Source organism: Talpa europaea (genome assembly GCF_964194135.1).
Source record: "Talpa europaea genome assembly, chromosome: 8".
Classification (NCBI taxonomy): domain Eukaryota; kingdom Metazoa; phylum Chordata; class Mammalia; order Eulipotyphla; family Talpidae; genus Talpa; species Talpa europaea.
Window position 1 is genome coordinate 24,862,043 of NC_140075.1, and position 18,868 is coordinate 24,880,910.

An 18,868-nucleotide genomic window follows, 5' to 3' on the forward strand; every position below is an offset into this window, starting at 1 on the left:
CCACGGGCAGCTTTGCAACCCAGCGCTCAACCGCTGCGCCACGAGGGGAGGCCCTGGACACACTATTTTACTATAGCTCAGTTCTAAGATTTTGTGACTTCACTGTCCCACCAAGGATTGGTCTTCATAATCTTGTCTCTTCATATTTTCATACCTTGTCTAATCACTGACTCTCATCCTGGAGTTCTGTGCCAGAGTTTGATATTGATCTCATTTCTGAAAATAACTGACTTGAGACATTGCACTAGGTATTTAATAGTTACCACAAAATGGTCACCAACCATTTAGGGGAAAACAGCTGGAGTCTAGATTCCAGAATGTCAGCGTCATCCTTCTCTCATAAAGCCTAGAACCCTATTAATGGCACCTGAGTGTAGCTGGCTTTTTCTTCAACATAATCCAGGCAGATGGGGAAGCAACCTTGTTAGGGGCATTGGGAAGATAGGCACATCCTATTATGTAGTGCTCAATGTGGATATTTGATGCTCAGGGGCCTCTGGGGCCTCACACCCGGTGAGAATGCTAATTATAAGTCACTGTTGAGCAGGAGGAGAGATTTTTCTTACTCTCTCGCCCTTTTGGCTCAACCTGATTTTTTTGTTTATCACTGTTGTGGCTTGCATAGTCTACCCACAGAGACAGTGTTTGCTGTTGCTCTGTTTCAGGGTAGATATTGAAGTGCTTTACACCTGCATCTAGAAAGGCTTAATCATGGAAGCTAGAAATTGGGAGCAGCAAGGATATTTTGTGTGTCTTGCAGGCTGAACTGTAGATCATCTCTGGATGGATCTGTGTCGGCCTGTGGTCTAGGCCCTACCTTAACTTTAAAAATACACCATTTCTCATAGATGAGAGTAGAGAAGTTCAGAAGAAAGGGGGCATTTGTTTTCTATAGCAGCCATTGTGGTGACTACTGGGCATATTCTCTTTCTGAGAAGGCTGTCAACTTGTCAGTCTTTGCCTATAAAGTTCATTTGTGATTTCCAAGAGACCTGTGATGTCCTGGTTGAAGACATGCTCTAGGGGCTGTGGAAGAAATAAAGAAAGGTAATAATGATAAAAGGAGCCAGGAGAATGAAGCGTTCAGAACGACTGATGTATTCCTTTTGCCTCCTGGAGTTGGTTTCTGGAAAAAGGCCCCAGAAGGGTCTGGGCCAATTTTTATGAGGAGAAGACCCAAATACCAAGGGCAGATGTCAGTTTCAGAAACTGCTGCTACCAAATTCTCAGAGCTGGCATCATTAGGTGTGGGCACATTTCCCACCTTTCACACTCTTCATGTACATCTGCCCTGTGCTATCAAAAATGAAAGGTTTTGCAGGTTTCTCTCTGCCGAGGTAAAGATGGTTCCTTATAATACTAACAGAACTTCCTCTAGAGAGCTCTGAGGTCATGTGAAGTATTTTTGCTTGGCAGAAAGCTCATTTTTGCTAATGGGGCTGAAAGGGTAAGCTTAAAATTCAAACCCTTGTTAACTCTGACTAAATGGTAAGCTTTTTGTGGGCACACCGGTACCGCGGAGTTCAAATTCCTACCATGTATCCTAAGGTGTGCTAGAACAGTCTGGGAGGCAAGACGGGCATCCTGAGTATTGTAAATATTGTGATGAAGTTAGTATATCACCTTAATTTTACTGACACTATCATATATTTGATTTGCTTCAACATTATAGCTCTATTTCTGTTTTTATAATCTTCAGATATTGCCGACATAGCGAATATTGGTGTAAGCAAAACATTGTAAAATATTTGAGTATCTGTTTTTGCCTTAGGTAGCCAGGGCAGCTGAGCGGCCTGGCGGAAATAGTGGCAGGAGCTTTTCTCATTGCAGGCATCACTTAGCACATGCTGGGAGCCCGCAGGTCTTGGCGTCCAGCCGTTAACTGGGTATGTGGCCTATGATGGGCCATGGAGCCTCTCCAGACGTAAAGTTCTTCACTGTTCTGTACAGAGAGGGTTAAAATGAATGATATCTGTGGTTTCGGCTCTCGAGAGTTATGGCTGTTTTGTCTCAAGAACATTCTGAGATGGTCCCTATCTTCAACGAAATTGTAGCTTTTTCTTCCTAGGTCTCCTTACTTCTTTTTAGCTCGTTTCCTGAAAGTAACACGCACTTGCTTATGAATGAAAATTCAACTGGAAAATATATTATACTGAAAGGAAAAGTCTCCTTCAGTCCCATCCCAAGATAGAATCATTCTTAAAATAGGTATTTAATCGTCTCAACTCGTTCCTATGCCTGTAGTCGTTTTGTGGTGTGAGCGCGGACACGGATGTGTCCATGCAGCGTACACATGTGTCCGTGTGTGTCCAGAGATCTGTGTCTCACTTGCTTGTACTAAAACCTGATTTTTTTTCATGGAGCAGTTTCAGATGGTGGGTGTCTTTCTGTGCCAGTACATATGAAGCTATTTTTATATTGAAAATGGCCCCAGAATATCATGAATTGAGGATTAGCGGCGCACCGAAGGCACATTTTGACGAGGCGAGTGTTAAATCACACTCGGCTGAAGCGAAAACTAAATGTCATGGTCGCAGAATGGGCATTTGCTGTGTAAGGGGAAAAAATCTGGACTTTGAACAGAATGATTAAAAAATCATTATTAAAGTAATTTGAAGTCGCCAGATGAAATTTCCTCAGCGTGCAGGCGTGGTCATGGCTCCCGCTGTCGCGCCCCTGAGTGACTCTCGGGGCAGCTTTCTGCGGGGGTGGGTGGGGGCGAAGGCCCTGGTCTGCCCCGCCAGAATGGAGTGAGAGGGTGCAGAGGTCGCCCCGCAGCAGTTAGACTTGAGGCTCTCTCAAGAGCAGGGAGGTAGGAGTTGAGGGCCCATCTCGTCAGCCCCAAGGCTCGAGGTTGCGGTCCCCGGTGCTGTGAGCCGAGTCCCGGGAGGGGAAGCCTGTGCACGCCTCACGCACTTCGGGTATTTTCAGAGCCTGCCCTGGTGTGCTGCTGTCCCACTGATCAGATTTTGTCACAGAACTAGTTGCTTGAAAAACCTGCCATTCACGGGGGCTCTAGAAACCCGCAGTCGGGCGCTGTCCTTGAATGTCACTCCACGGAGGCGGCTCAGCGTCAGCTGTGGCTGCGCGCCGGCCTCAGCGCTGTGCTGGTCCAGAACGCGGCTTGTTATTATCTAAGCAAATGTGAATTCTCAAGACATCCATTTTTCTGGCCCTCCCCACCTCCTTTTATTTGGCAGATTATAGCGAATATATTGCTTCCTCCTCCTTTTTTTTTTTTGAGAACAGAAAAGGCAGGCTCACCCCACGACCTGCAAAGGAGTGTGGGGCAGGGCGGGGCGGGAGATAGGCCTCTGCATGGAGGATTCGGGCTCTGTTTTCTCGGCCTGTCTCACTTGGGGGGCCAGCGTGCGCCAGTTACCTGCCGGCATGTCTGGTTTCAGGTGCTGGCTCGCGGCCCTCCGGAGCTGGGCAGGTGGTTTATCACCTTCTTCCCAAGGAAGGCTGGGCCTCGCCGGCCTGCTGTTGTGATGTTCCCATCTGCAGAATAGAATGGGATGGGATTTCGGCAGCTGCTGTTGATCAGGGAGCCCGCAGAGAAGGCGCGAGCTGCTCCTCCGCGCGGGTGAGGCTGTTGTGTAAGGACACACCGGGTGGGGCACCGTCACGTCTCGTACAGTCATGGTGCGTCTTTGGCTGAAGAAGGAGCTGGAAGTGCTGTCCATCTCTTCATGTTTTCTAGTTTCCTTCCTCACGGAGCCCTGTCGTGACTTTCTGACGCCCCCCACCCCCGTCCACGTGACCCCAGCCGTAGGGACTCCTGTCCCCCGAGCCCGCACACGTCACCGCCTTTTGTTTCTTTGTCAGCATTAGTGGCTCTCGCTGCTCTTACAGGTCTCCATGCCCTGCTTTTTAGTTGGATTCACCGTGTGAGTGTGAGGAATCAAGACCTTGTTCAGCAGGTGACTAAGGCAGGAGCGGAATTGCATGCATGGTTGGGGGAGAGCTCTGGCTTCTGGAGAGAAGGCCTCGGTGTCTGCATGACCGCATGCCTGTCGGACAAGACACTGGACCAGCACGTTGGCGAAGGCCACCGCCTTGTTATGCGTGTTGTGAACTAGTTCAGGAAGAATTTGGCACTGTGATTTCCAGAAGGATTTGATTTTCGGATTTCATGGTTTGGAGAATCTGGAGCACTTCTTGCGAGTGAGAGAGGAAGAGGTTGGCATTCTCCACTCATTTTAACAAGCTTTTAATTTTTTTCCTCTAGAATTATCCTCTATTCTTTTTTCATTAGGGATTTTTGAAAGCATTTTAAGATGGTTATTGTTTGGAGTTTGATGACTATAAGCAGAACATGTTTTAGAGATTTTATTTTTACTAACATTTTTTCCTTTCTTTGTATGATAGGTAGATTTTATGTGAATCAAAGAAAGCTTCACGGATGTCATTGTGATTTTATAGTTTCTCATTATGACACCTTTACATGCAAAATTTCAAAATCCATTTCTGATAACTCCAGTATTTTAAGCTCTGCGGACCTTTTCCTACTCTCATTTTTCCCCCACTCGTTTTCTGTTATTTGGGGTCATCTCCTGATGTGCATGATGGTGGTTACCGATCTTTGGACATCATGTATAAAAACGTTGTAGGGATGATTTTAAGCTACTCAGTGTTAGTTTCCTCCAGAAAGGGTTTACTTTAGCTTCTTGTGGGCAGAATCAGAGATTGAACTGATTCCCCCCTGGGCCTTGGCCCCTCTGAGGGCTTCCTTGCGGCTCAGTGCAGTCCTCGGGGACTCCCCTGAAAGGCTGATCCCCACGCCCAGGGACCCGACTCCCAGTCTTTGCTCACTCAGCGCCAGGACTGACAGAATCCCCTGCCGCCCGCAGCCTGTAGGTTGTCATTGATCCTGTTTTCACTCCTCAGTGCCACCTTTGGAAACTGACATTGCCTCAAAGGGAAGAATCTTGGCAAATACTAACTTTACTCCTGTGCGTCTCTTTGCCCTTGTCCCACGTGTCCTCACTACTTTGGCCTTCCTGTCTCCAGAGAACTTTTCAGAGCCAATGTTCTCAAGTGTTATCAGCAACAGGATTGGTTTGGGCGAGCGAATTAGCCGTTGCTGGCATCTCCCCTGCAGTGTTAAAAATACTTAGAGCATGCTTTGTGTGCATTAATGTTTGCTGTGGTTATTTATCACAATCATAATCTGTGCAATCATAGGGTCCTGTGTAACGTAAAAAGATAAGAAATGCCCAAAATAGGGCCTCCCCTGGTGGCGCAGGCGATTGAGCATTGGGCTGCGAAGCTGCCCGCACCTTCTGCAGCGCCGGTTCGATCCCCGGCTGCCGGCGAGGGTTCCGCATGGCGCGCAGACCTCTCCTGCCGCCCGCTGCTCCCCTCAGCAGTGTACTTCGGTCCTTCTGCCTGCTCTGCCCCCCGCTCTGGCTCTGGTGGATTCTCTCACCCTCCCGCGCTTCTGACTGTACCCAGTGCTTGTATAAATAAATAAATCTTTAAAAAAAAAAAAAAAGAAATGCCCAAAATAACATTGAGTAAGTCATTCTGCTATCTGGCCAAGTTTTAAATATCTACCCTATTGATTTTACACACACACTCTCTCTCTCTCTCTCTCTCTCTCTCTCTCTCTCTCTCTCTCTTTCCCCCTCCCCCTCTCCCTCTCTCCCTCTTTCCCCCCCCCCCCCCCCGCACCCCACCTTGTCCCTTTCCCCTGCCTTTCTATTGGTGGGTTGCTTTATTCTGGTGGATTGAAAAAGCTCTTTGATATGAGATATTAACGCTTTGCCTGTATATGCGTCAGGTGTTCAATACCAGCAAAACTGTTTCGTGCGATTGCTGCATTTTAGGATTTACTGGATTTGGGTGGTTTTTTCATCGTTCTTTTAACATTTTGATTTTGCACAAATATTTATAAAGTACACACAGAGTTCTGACACACACACACTTACATGTGTGTACACATACAATTCCTAATTCAGTCATGTCTTTAGTATCACAATTTCTGGGAATCAGAATGATCTGACAAGGGCTTGAGAGCCCTGATATCACCCTTTCTCTTGATGGTCTTGTCCTTTCTGCCTTGACTTTGATCTTGTCAGATGTTAATGCTGGGATCGTGCATTTTGGAAGTGGTGCAGTGGTTTAGGTTCTCATGCTACCTTTGTTTCTTTTTTTTTAAGAGGTAAAACTTTATTTTTTTATAGATATAATTGGCTTTATTTTTATTTTGTTATATATTTTTACATCATTTTTCATTTTTGCACAATGTATGCATTTTCATCTTGGTTGTGATCCCCGTATAATTCCCACCCCCTTTGTTTTGATCCTACCCCCTCCTCCCTTCCCCGCCCGCCCCTTAGTGTGTCTCTGGCTTATAGATGCTTGTTGGTTTTAATTTTTATATTAGTCTTTATTATAATTATAAGATTAATTATATTAGTCTTTATTATAATTAGTCTTTTTCCTGGTCCCTTATTTAGGTTTTCTGCATTCCTGCTATGAATGAGACCATCCGGTATTTTTCTTTTTCTTTCTGGCTTATTAAATTTGGATTCTTCACTTTTTTCCTCCCGTAATTTAGAAGTAAAGTTGGGCTCTGTGGTTGGATTACCTGGGAGGTATCTCAGGAGGGGAAAGTGGGCCTGTATCCGAGTATAAATAGGCTATAAATGGGCAGACGTGTGTGGGTCTTCCAGACAAAGGATAAAAAACGGCGAGGATAGAGTCGGAAGTGCTTTTGGAATATGAAAAGAATCTCTGACTTTGGACTAGAACATCCCAAGAAATAGGAAGTAAATGTGGGTTAGTGAGGTAGGTTGGAAGATACTGAAACTGAGACAGAGAAATAATTCTTCATGTATAAATTACCTGGTCTTAAAGCAAATGATCAGATGGGCTCATATTTACAAACGCGCCTGTGGCACAGCGCGGCCCGGGTCACCTTCTGTGCTTGATTCTGTTGATCCGAAATGTGCCTTCCCCTTGGCGCAAGAACTCACCACGATTCACGTTGATCTAATGCACATTTGGGGTTTTATTTTGCTTATGACATTCTAAGCAGGTGATTTTTGTAAGATGGCTGAGTCGGAAGCCTCACCTCTGTAATACGTGGTTCGATCTAGAACTGCGTTCCTTCTGTTCCCTTTTTCCTCTTTTTCTGCTGTACTCCCCCGACCCCCCAAAATAAATGCAAGTATCCTCACATACACTAAGCAGCCCGCAAGCCTCAGCTGTGCAGTTGTCCCTCCAGAAGCCCAGGACGTGGTTTCCGGAGAGCCCAATGAGACTAGAATGACTGGGTTGTTTGCTTTGTTTTTGTTGAGTTTACCAGCTCTTTGTACATCTTTGTGATCAGTCCCTAATCTTTAGTGTTGGGTGCAAAAATTTTCTCCCAATCAGTGGGGTGTCTCTTTCTTTTGGTTGCTGTCTCTTTTGCTGTGCAGAAGCTCTTTAATTTGATATAGTCCCAGCTGTTGATCTTTGCCTTCACTATCACTGCTTTGGGTGATGTGTCTGTAAGGATGTCTTTAAGGTGCATGTCATGTAGTGTTTCGCCTGTATTTCCTTCTATGTATTTTATGGTTTCAGGTCTTATGTCTAGTTCTTTAATCCATTTTGAGTTGATTTTTGTGTATGGTGTGAGGTAGTGGTCAAGCTTCATTCTTTTGCATGTAGCGACCCAGTTTTCTCAGCACCATTTATTGAACAAACTTTCTTTGCTCCAGTGCATAGTCTTTGCTCCTTTGTCAAAGATTAGTTGCCCGTCAATCTGTGGGTTTATTTGTGGGTTTTCTATTCGATGTCATTGGTCCGTGCATCTGTTCTTGTTCCAGTACCATGCAGAATTGCACGGGGACTATAACTTGAGGTGAAAATGCATACATTGTACAAAAATGAAAAATGAAGTAAAAAATATATAAAATAAAATAATAATAAAAAAACAGAAAAAAAATTTCATACTTAAAAAAAAAATGCAGCTGATGCAGCTGCCAGTGATATTTTTGAGGGCCCACCATGCACACCACGGGATCCAGGGGGGCGAGCACTTTGGAGATGGCACTTTCATTCCCAAAGGGAAATTGAGAATATGAGTCCCCTTCGGCTTTTGCATGACACCGTGTGTTTCCTCTGTCCTAGGAGACTCGTTCTCACAGTTCCGGTTTGCTGAGGAGAAGGCGTGGGATGGCGAGGCCTCCTGTTCCAAACAGGTAAGAGAGAGGTTTGTCTGGAACGCGGGTCAGCTCTTCCCATGGCTGCAGGCTCACGTCCCTGACACTAGTGCTGAGCTGGCGTCTGTAGGTAGAAGCGTCTAGTGACTCGTGCACAGCCGAGTCCCAGCTCCCCAACTCAATGTTCAGTGAGCTCAAGTCAGGCGGGTTCTTAAAACCAGACCTCGCCTTTCTGTGGGCCCAGCTCGGGAATTGCTCATGCAGACCCGCTAGACCTAGAGTTAGGGTTTCCAGGGGGTGACTTTGACATTTGACTTTTTTTTCCCTTTCTGTGAAAATGCCCTTTAGGGTTGGAAATGAAATTTTCTTCTCCTACACTCTCTTTGTTGTTAGATGAGAAAGTCCTTGACCACTTTAAATAACACTGCTATAATTAGAATAAAGCTATAACATGTGAACACATAGCAGAAGCCTTTTGGTTTGTCCATAAACTCCAAATGCTAATACGCTTCGTGATTTGCTGTATTTTCTTCCCTGGGAGCTGTGATTCTTTCCCAGGCAGGATTTCACTGATTCTTTCCATACAGGACATGACAGGGATTCTTACCTGTTTAGAATGCCCAGGAGAGCTGGTCGTGGCTTGTCACATGCCCCTCGGCTGCAGGGCTAGAGCGGACCATCTGGTACACGATGGCACCGCCTGCCCGCAGCTTTAGACAGGTGGCTGAGCGGCAGCCCCGAACCCAGAGTTCCAGCCCCCTCCCGCACCCCCACACCGCTGCCAGTTCCTGTGTGCACTGCAAGGGGCTCATTTCTCTCGGGGCTGGGGTTCTGTCAGTTGTTTGCGATGGGCATGATGTACCGTGCAGTCCATGGGGAGGGAAGTTATTTGCAAAATGGCTGCCTGTCACTTTACAAAGAGTATGTGACATGCTGCAGAAAGAGTTGGGAATCAAAACTATTCATGGCTTGAGTGAGTCTAGGCTATAGCTGAGGTACAGTTTCGAATTCTAGGACATCTTGGTGACAGACAAACCGAGGTCACCAAGGAATGCCTGGTCACTCACCTTTGAACTCCCTTTGAACCATGTTGGCCATCAGAGAATATTCTGCCTTCACATAGTTTGAAGCTGCTCTATTCCAGTCACCACACCCTTGCTGTTAACTAGATAGTGTATTGGGCGTGAGTGTAGAAAGATGAATAAGGCCGAGACGGTGCTTGTTCCTCGCCCGAGGCCCCTGGCCTTAGCACTAGCGCAGCGCAGGGCATGTAGCAGATGACCGCTAAATAGTTATGCAGTAAATGAAATATGAAACCACGTAAGTGGTGTGATAACTGCATGAACACATGCTGTGGGAGACCAGCTGCTTTGAGCTGGAAGGGATTCGGGGCAGAACTGTGGGGGAAAGACCACGTGCATGGGCGGACGGGTGAGGACTGGAGGCGTGGGAGGCCCCACAGCAGACGTCACCCGGCTCGCTGCAGCAGAACACACCCGTGGGCACAGCACGGTGCTCCCCCAGCTTCGTGTGGTCGCACAAGGACTTCACACGTGTGACACACCCTGTCGTCATGTTGCGTGTGTCGTGAAAGGGGCTGGAGGACATTTAGACTCTAAGCCAGACCCTGGCACGTCTCTGCTCCTTCCCTGGAGCACTAACGTTGCTTCCCTGAGCTTTATCCATCTTAGGAAAATGGCAGGTCTTGGAAGCCACATCATTTCTCGGGATCCCCATGGACTTCTCTTGTGGGGATACGAGTTCAAGTGGGTGTGGACCTAGTGTCGGGGGCCTCTGCTCTGTTCCCCGTCACCGCGTTCCTGCGCCTGCACATTCTGGACCAGGTGGCCCCTGAGTTCCCTTCTAACCGGAGCGCAGCGCCTAGCTGGGCCCGTGGCCGTGCTTGGTGGACAAGGTGGTTGGCAGTGGTGGCTGCTGTAGGGGAGGCCCGTGTGACCACCTTTGAGAGTTTTCCTTCTCTTGGGTGGAGACAGGGGACCTAAAAGCAGCTGTTAGTGAGCCAGGCGACCGCCTGCAGTGTTTTCTCCAGGACTGTCCATCTGCAGAGTCCTTGCGTGGAGGTGACTTCCCCGAAGGGGCGGGGAGTAAGGAAGCGTTCCCTGCGGGCCTCCCACAGAGTGTGAGGGAGCGTTTCTGTCTTCTACCTTGTGCTCCTCCCCGCCCCCCACCCCTGTCAGCCCCTCTCACTGCCTCGACAGCTCCTCCCTGCAGAGGCTCCTCTGGATGTGGGGGAGGGAGCCTCTTCCGTTTCATTGAGTCTCTCTGAATTTGCCAGGAGTTCCAAAGCCGGCCGTTTCCAGTTCCTGCGCAGCCCCCCTGTGGGGGATCGCCACCCCGCTGCTGCTCTCCCAGCGAGAGCTGTGCCCCGAGAGGTGGTTTGGGTTCCTGGGTTCCGCTCCTGTGGGGAGGATCGAAAATATAATCCTCTCCGGGTGTGGTGTACGCTCTTAGCCCCAGCTGAACGCCGCTCCAGCGATGACTTGTTCATAGTTACTGGCCGCCTCTCATTACCGAAGGGCTGGGCCTCATCACCTGAGCTGTCCGTGTTCTCCCCACACAGAACTCGGCACTCTACGTGGACTGTGAGTCACTGGTCCAGGCCCTGCAGGAACTGCCCCTCTCAGTCCGACTCAACGTTGCTGCTGAATTGGTCCAGGTAAAGCCTCTGAAGTCCCCTGGAGGTGGCGCGTCGGGCTGGAGCAGAGAGGGGGGCGCGCGCTCTGCAGGGTCCACGCTCAGCCGCGCCTGTCCTGAAGCCCCGGCTCTGCGCCCGCTGGCTTTTTACCAAGTTTCAGGAGCAAGTGAGAGCTTTTATTTTAGCTCTTCCTTTACATTTCCTGTTGAACCACTTTAAGGGCGCACATGTACTAGAACTGAATGAAACGTGAAAGTATGACGTCTGGCTGGCATTTTATTCAGTAGAGTTGCGGGCCCGGCTCTAACGGCGTGGCAGGGAGCAGACACGCGTGGGTCCTGCCCTCCCGGAGCGTGGTCTGTTGTACGTGCTCGGCGTGGACACGGCCATGTCGGCCTCGCTCCGAACACATGTTTTCTGTCCAGGGCTGGCTGCCTCGTGGAGGCCTGAGGCTGAGGCTGTGGCGGGCCACCTGTCTATGTCCCAGCAGGTCCGTGGGACTGAGTCGTCAGGGCAGGGCTGGGAAGCCAGGGGCCTGCTGACTCCAGCTCCCAGCTAGTGCGCACACGGCTGAAGTGGGTGGAGCGCCATTTCTCGGGGAGGCCTCCACGTCACCCCGTGTTACCCCTCTGGATAAGGAAGGGCTGGGGCAGGGCCTGACAGGAGGTGCTTTGTGAACTTAGTCGAATGTCTTCCTTTGCTTTTGTTTCTGCTTAAGCCAGTATGACAAGACCCACATTTTAAACGCGTGTTCTGCTTCTCTTTCAGACCACCCTCCCTTCAGAGCTTCCTCAGGTGAAGCCAAAGAGAAGGGACGAGGGCCAGGGGCCAGGGATGCAGTTAAAAGGGCCCCTGGGGCCTGGAGGGAAGGGGGCCGTCTCCGAGCTGAGAGCCGCTGGCTGCCCCAGACCAGCGCTGGCCGAGGGGTCTCAGAAGCCTGCCCCCCCGCCGTCGCCAGTGGCGGGCCATCTGGAAGAAGAGCTCGATCTACTGCTTACCTTGAATTCGTCTGTAAAAGAGGAAGAGAACATCTCACCGGCTCAGACACCTCGGGACCTGGAATCTGAGAAAGATGGGGAGCTGGCCCAGGAAGAAGCGGGTATGGCTTTTGTTCTTTATTGGCATCTGGATGCGGGTGTTTGCGTGGGAACAGCTCTGCCCGTGTCACACTCGCACATGTCCCCGTCTGACATCGATCCGGTGTTCTCCACCGACATCTATTTCTGGGCTCACGTACCTGCTTCCCCTGGGGCTGACCTTTCTGACAAGATTGCTTGCACTCGATATACTGGGTCTGGAGCTGCTGCCTGCTTGATTGCAGCATGTGAACTGGGCTGTGAGCAGGCAGGAGAGCACTCGCCAGACCGCAGCTGCGCGGCGGCAGGCCTTTTAATCCACTGAACGGGCCTGGCCTCCAGCTCTCTATCCTGGCTAGTTAGATTTAAAAAAAAAATCTTCATCTGTGCCTGTCCTGCGAGATGGTGGCCTGTGCGTAGGGAGGGCCCAGGGCGAGGTCCCATCCCACACCACAATGGTCCAGAGAAAACCCAGCGGGGCGTCTTTCAAAAAATAATAAAAAACAAGTGCATGTGAAAGCCAACTGCAGGGTAAAGGGAAGAGTGACTCTTGACCTCATTTATTAATTGCTTTAGCTACAGTACTAGCCTCTGAGGGAGCAGGAGCAGTAAGAGAAGGTTCCCCTTCGTAAGGGGAGTTATGATTAGAGCTGAATTACGTCATGGAACAGACCCCAGGAAAGCTCGGTTTGGGGACTAACATGAACTTGTTAATATTGCTTTTATTTTCGCCAGTTCCTGCAAAGCCGTCTGTGACGGCAGAAGAGAAAGTGGAATCAGAGCACCCGAGTACATCAAAAGACGTTACGGAGGAAGAGCTGGAAGACTGGCTGGACAGCATGATTTCCTAAAGGACAAAAAAGTGCCTGAAGCAAATTTTGGTTGCCTTGTAAGTAAGCGCTGTCCCGCAACAGCTGGCTGGCGGCACGCCCGCGCCCACCTCTGTGTCTCAGCATCTGGCATAATACATTGAAGAAGCTCATGGCACTTGTTCTCTGGCTTGGTGATTTAATAGGTTCCTCCAGGGCACCGGGGGGTGGGGGGGAAGCCCTGGTTTCCCGCCTCCTTCCTCTCGATGTTTCTAGCATAGCAGGTGCCATTGAAGAGAATAGAAGTGACCCACAGGGTAGGCGTTTGGCCAGAATAACTGGTCTGTGAAGGTTTCCTTCTGTGTGGGCCTGGGGTTTTTTTTTTTTTTTGTCCCTCTCCCCGGCAGCGGCAGCGTGTGTCAACCTCCAGCAGGCGCGGCATGTCACGAGGCCAGAGCATGGGTTGGTGTGTATGACTTTATTGCAGTGGGCACTTCATTTTACTTAAGGAGAGTCACCTAAACATAGCAGCTCCACTACTTACAAGGGACCATAAAGCATGACTTGATTTGGCATAAGATTGAGAGTTTTCTGAAATTTCAGTACAGTACTTTTCTAATAACAGCAGTTGACAAGCTGTTACTGAAAAAATATATATGAATAACCTCCAAGTGCAGTTTCATAAAGACAGAGGATCAACACAACTAATTCATGGAACCGTCTGGAACATAAACATAAAAAACTTGCATAGCTATATCTAAAGAGGTTTTTAAGGCACTTACTCGATATTTCAGTGTCGACAAAGTGGTGGTTTTGTTGGTTTTTTTTTTTTTTTTCTATGTCTTTAACTGCTTAAAGCTTTTCAAGCTGATTCTGGATACATTCACTAGCAAGTACCATGGGAAAAAATTAGACTGCAGTTAAAATGAGCTTTTGTAGTTCAGACCATGAGTCACTAGCGCGGAACTGTCGTGCGACATCGACGTGTTTAAGACGTCGTACTTCTCCGCCCCTTTTCCTCGGCGATGGGCTCCCGGCCGTCTGGCTAGAACTGGAATACCTGAAGGCCTCTGCCTAGTGAGTCCTGGAGCCTTTGCCGTCCTCCGCCTCGCCCCACGCAGGGCCTGACAGGTCATCTCCCGCGGCGTCCAGCCATGAGGTCCAGAAAGCCAAATCAATTCCAAAACAGCACAGGTTTTTAACACACACTTTCTTGTAAGGGAGGCATTTAGAGAATGCCACGTGTCACACAGGTTGCAGGCCCCCGAAAGGACGATGCCATTTTGCCGGAAGGTGACCGTCCGGAACGGTGGCCTCGCTGTCAGCTTTATCCCAGCTGATCTTCATACTGTTTCCGAAAGCAGTCGCCCGCTGGGAAGAAATCCCAGCACCTCTCCTGGTACATCTTCCAGACGTAAGATTCCTGCCAGGGGGTGAGCAAAGGGTACTTTGTTTTTTTTTTAAACTGGAGTTAGCTAAAGCCAGTTTGTCCTCACTGCGTCTGCCACAGAAATACGGGCGTCGGTCTCTCGGAGGGCCCCCTCTGCACGCGCTTTTTTGCTCTATTTCTAGCCCATTTCTCCCTCTCCTTCTCCCCAAAAACAATACCGCTGAGTGAGCACCCTAAATTACTTGATTTCACAGTTCATCTGAAACTGGCAGACCACAGGCGCGTGCCTCTCTCGAGCGTTTGAGCTGGGAGGTTTCCCCCCAACCCCAGACATGTTGGACTCGCGGGCAACCTACCTTTCCCCGCTTGTTCCGTATCTTTCCATTTGTCTTTCCTACTCGTCACAGGATCCCTTTGACACAACTCTCACTCCCGCCCCCACCCTCCACCCCGCCTGTGTCACCCACGCAGAAGGCCCTTCTCTCCCTGGTGCTGTCACCGCTTTACTCTGCTGCTCCTGCTCTTTGTTATAGCCACCCACTCAGTTTCGTGTTGTGTTTTTCTCTGGAACGTTCTCCCCACCGCCAGCTATTCTTCTCTGAAACAATGACTGAGGGTTTAGGAAATGTCAGTGTGTGTTGGGAAGGATGACCAGGAGGCCCTCGGAAACAGTGGCCTTGGCTTGTTGGCGTTTTCAGCCACAGAGCGACGGGGCAAACATGCACGGCAGAGACTAGCAGGTGACTGACTTCAGAGCGCCTGTCCTGCCGAGTCTCGAGATCGGGAACGGGGAGCTCTAAACGAGGGGTGTAATTCTTCCTTGCAGACATGCATTTTCTCACCTGGCCTGTGTGCTCTGTTTCATCTTTATTGATCAAATACATCAGAAAAAACCTGGAACAAAGGAAAATGACGAGAAAAAAATTAGATACTTTGGTTAGGAAACCTAAATTCACTGACTTGATCACGTGAACTAGAGAAGAAAGAGGGTTTAGAGCTATTTCTCATCCTGCTGTTGTGCTTCCAGCACTGGAGGAATGTGGCATAATGACTAAAACCCGCTTTTTGGTCAGTGCTGTGAACATTAGGCTTCTTGTGAGGATCCTTTTCCACCCCAGCCCACCCCCAACCTTGAGCGACGAGCACTTGCGAGAGGAAGCAGCTTGGCTGCCATTTTCGTGTCTTCAAAAATCCTGACATCAATGATGAAACGGTAACTAAAATACCATATCACTTAGACCAACTTTTTTTTTTTTACACATGTACCAGTTTGTTATCTGCATCCTTTATCATAGAAACAAGCAAATGAAAATATACAGTGAGGTCTGGAACGATCTCACCACCTCACCTTACGGAATGGAAATGTCATGTCTGTGCCAAGGCTATGTGGCGAGAAGGGTGAAGCCTATTTCATTTCATTAAATGACTGATTGTCCCACGAGTGTAGTTTTGTTTTTCCTATAGAACGCGATGCCTGTGTAGCTTCACTCGATCTACCCACGATGTGAGTTTTGAACGTGTCTGCCTGGAAGACCTCAGCTCACGTGCTAGGATGGCAGGGGCGGCATCTCCCAAAGGACTGCCCCAGTCCCTCGGGGGAGAGGCCCGCGCCGCTGGTGGTGCGGAGGCGAAGGCAGAGAGAACATCCGCCCGGGGGTGGGGAGAGCCTAATTCCAGGCTTGCGTTCTGTCGGGAAATTCTTAGGTCTGTAGTTGCAGGTACCTGGCCCCGGGGAGAGGCCATAAATACTAGTTTCCCTCCTGCTACTGGTCAGGAAGAAAGAAGGCTGGCCGATGTCTTGATCACCACTGAGACCTGGGCACACAGGACGTTACTGCGTTCCCAGCACATTTATTCAACTGACAAGGCAGCATTTTTAGGGAGAATTTGAGCCGTGAATAAAATGCGTTCTCCCCCCTCAGGCTTGCTACTACAGGGGGCAGAAACGGTGGAGTATTGTCAGCAGAGGGCGTGGAAGCAGCAGATGGGCCTCAACTACCCTTTTCTCCTCTTCCTTCTCTGCTCCTGAAACGGGGTCACATGCTGCTCTTTTGGCGAGAGACGGCCATCCCGACCTCGTCCATCAAGATCAGAGACTCTTAATTTGAATTTAGCATAAATTCCTCAGATCACCTCTTTGCTACTTCTCTGTGACAGTAACACCTTTGCCAAATGTTGGGCCTGTTGCAACCTAAAGAAGGACAAGAACTTTTTAAACGCAAAGCGTAGGTGGGAAGGGTCTAGGCCGGGTTACAGAATCCTGCACTTTTTCTGTTCAACAATCACTGCTTTATATACATCCTTGACAAAGTACAGCGTGTGTTCTTTACCTCCTGGGTGCCAAGCATTCGCTGCTGGTTGCAGCAGTGAGAAATGCACACATCCAAGATACCCCCCTCTGGTGGAGTTGATGTATTATTAGGACGGGACAGGGTGAGACCCGACGAATGTTCTTGGAATCCAGAAATCCCCAGGTCACGGGCCACCTCGACAAGAGCAAATGTGACTGTGGGAGGTGGTTAGATGGGAGCAGGGTCAGAAGAGAAAAATTAGACATGGTTCACAGGTTTCAGGTTTTGCTGGAAGTAAAAGGGGGGGCCACAGACTTTTCTTTGTTTAGGGTTGAAATATGTGTGGTGACAGGAGGATCCAAGAGAGTATTATGTGACATGAGTAAGGATAGAATCTAATCCCAGGGTGAGGGGCTTGTCCTTCCTGAGGAGCAGGAATAACATGTCAGAACAAGTGAGAGCAGAATAAATGCACAAAGAAACAGGTGCAAGGGCACTTGTGGAAGTTCGTTCTTGAGTGCTTCTACTCTTTCAGAGAAATCAGAGGAAATGGCATCAGCAGAGAGAGGAACTCTAGGACTGTCCCACCTCTATAGATCAAAAATACACAGAGAGGTAGGCCCAAGATGGTGGAATAGGGAGAATTTGTGCTCACCTCCCCTCATGGACATGGATACAGAAACTCTAAAGATGGGTTAATCTACCCAGAAGCAGACCTGAAACCCAGGGGAATAGACTTTCTACAATTGAAAGTTGAAAAAGCAGCACCCACACTGAGACAGATACACTCTTGCCAAGAAAGGAACAATCTGGAAGAGATCTCTGAGGTCCAGAATTTTCCTCCTGGGGGTGGTGGGTTGGGCATAACATCTGGCACCCCAGCCCTGTGATCCAGAATAGTGGAGCTAAGTCCCTGGAAACCCTGAAGTGAGGACCAAAAGGAAGTGAGCACAGGAAGGTGAGGTCAAGTGGAGACTAACAGCCAGTCCTTTAAAGGGCTTGAGGGCAGGCTCATTGAGACCCCAATGCAGGAACTCGGGTTTGAAGAGCACTCGCTCAGGGTGCAGGAATTCCAGACACCATCAGCCTGTGCCTCCATTACCCTGTGTGGTGCCACAGGCTGCTGCCCCGTGAGGGCCACCACCACAGGCAGCCTAGTGGCATGTATGCTGTAGCAACTCACAACACTCACCACCTTCATCCAGGGCCGAGGCAAAAGCCATTCAGTCACCACTGTCCTTACATAGTTGGCAGATGGGTATAGTCCAGAGGGGACAACTGTTATGACTGGATAAGGATGTGATACATACACACAATGGAATACTACTCAGCTCTAAATCAGATGGACAGATCTTGAGGGAATTATGCTAAGTGAAGTGAGTCAGAAGGAGAAAGACAAACACTAGATGGTTATTTTTGTGAAATAGAAACAAAGCAGGGCCTCCCCCGTGGTGCAGTGGTTGAGCGCTGGGTTGCGAAGCTGTCCGCAGCCTCTGCAGCGCTGGTTCAATCCCCGGCCACCAGCGAGGGTCTCACATAGCGCGCAGATCTCTCCTGCCGCCCGCTGCTCCCCTCAGCAGTGTACTTTGTCAGTCTGCCTGTTCTGTTCCCCTCTCTGGCTCTGGTGAATTCTCTCACCCTCCCACGCTTCTGACTGTACCCAGTGCTTGTATAAATAAATAAATATTAAAAAAAAAAAGAAAGCAAATGAATGAACAAAACAAAAGCAGACCCTTAGAGAAACCACAGGAGTGTGGTTATCAGAGGGGAGGTAGGGGGGGATGCTTGGTTGGTCGTGGGCCGAGTGTGACACAGTCGCTGAGGTGAGAAACTGAACAGCTGAAACCTCTAGTGTTGTAAAGCAACATTACATCAGCGGAAAAAAATCACACTTTTTGACATAAAAAAGGTACTCACAAGTAGTTGGCTAAGTTGTGCTCTTGCAAGGTATGCGTTTCAAAACCGTGAGGGGTCGTGTCAAAGTAGTCATTGCCAATCCCACAGATGAAACATTTTGTCTGAGAAAAATAACAGGCATTAAAGGCAGTCCTGACAGGTGAGGAGGGAAAGCGCTCGAAATGATTGAATTGAGAAACTAAATTCTCTCTCTTGAATGATTCTGGCTATGGGTCGTTTACTCCACGGCGCCACACACCTAGCCTCTAGCGAGCTGAGGGGCCTGGTCCTGCTCAAGCACGGGCCAAGGTGGAGCAGCAGGGGGAGTAGGTGGAGCAGAAGAAACGCCGGGCAGCACAGAGAACCGGACATGCCTGGGCAACAAACTTTGTTGGTAATGTTGCCTAGGACGGGTCTAAGGACTAGCAGAGCTATTCGGAGGAGATACAAACACGGATTTGGAATGAGGAGGACGTTACCTCCATGTCTTCTCGTACTTGCTCCTGTTGGTCCCTCAGCTCTCCAAAAGCATCAATGATGAGACCTGGAATTGGAAATACAGAGACAGAAAAAGTGTCCTGAAGAATCTGTTTAGCG

General features: G+C 49.2%; 2 protein-coding genes across 3 annotated transcripts in view; one reads left to right on the forward strand and one right to left on the reverse strand.

Moving 5' to 3' along the window:
• The window catches only part of AVEN (apoptosis and caspase activation inhibitor), a gene marked incomplete at its 5' end in the record, with an annotated part of 161,011 nt that extends 148,167 nt beyond the window's left edge, over positions 1-12,844 (forward strand). The window contains 4 exons of the mRNA XM_084239882.1: positions 8,122-8,192; positions 10,735-10,830; positions 11,578-11,908; positions 12,621-12,844. Of these exons, the coding sequence (XP_084096008.1) occupies positions 8,122-8,192; positions 10,735-10,830; positions 11,578-11,908; positions 12,621-12,736 (614 nt within the window). The 3' untranslated portion in view covers positions 12,737-12,844. The remainder of the gene's footprint in view (positions 1-8,121; positions 8,193-10,734; positions 10,831-11,577; positions 11,909-12,620) is intronic.
• A 1,177-nt stretch (positions 12,845-14,021) lies between these two features.
• The window catches only part of RYR3 (ryanodine receptor 3), a gene marked incomplete at both ends in the record, with an annotated part of 506,236 nt that continues 501,389 nt past the window's right edge, over positions 14,022-18,868 (reverse strand). For both annotated transcript variants that reach the window (XM_084241349.1, XM_084241348.1), the window contains 4 exons: positions 14,022-14,117; positions 14,927-14,978; positions 18,293-18,393; positions 18,751-18,815. In XM_084241349.1, the coding sequence (XP_084097475.1) occupies positions 14,022-14,117; positions 14,927-14,978; positions 18,293-18,393; positions 18,751-18,815 (314 nt within the window). The remainder of the gene's footprint in view (positions 14,118-14,926; positions 14,979-18,292; positions 18,394-18,750; positions 18,816-18,868) is intronic.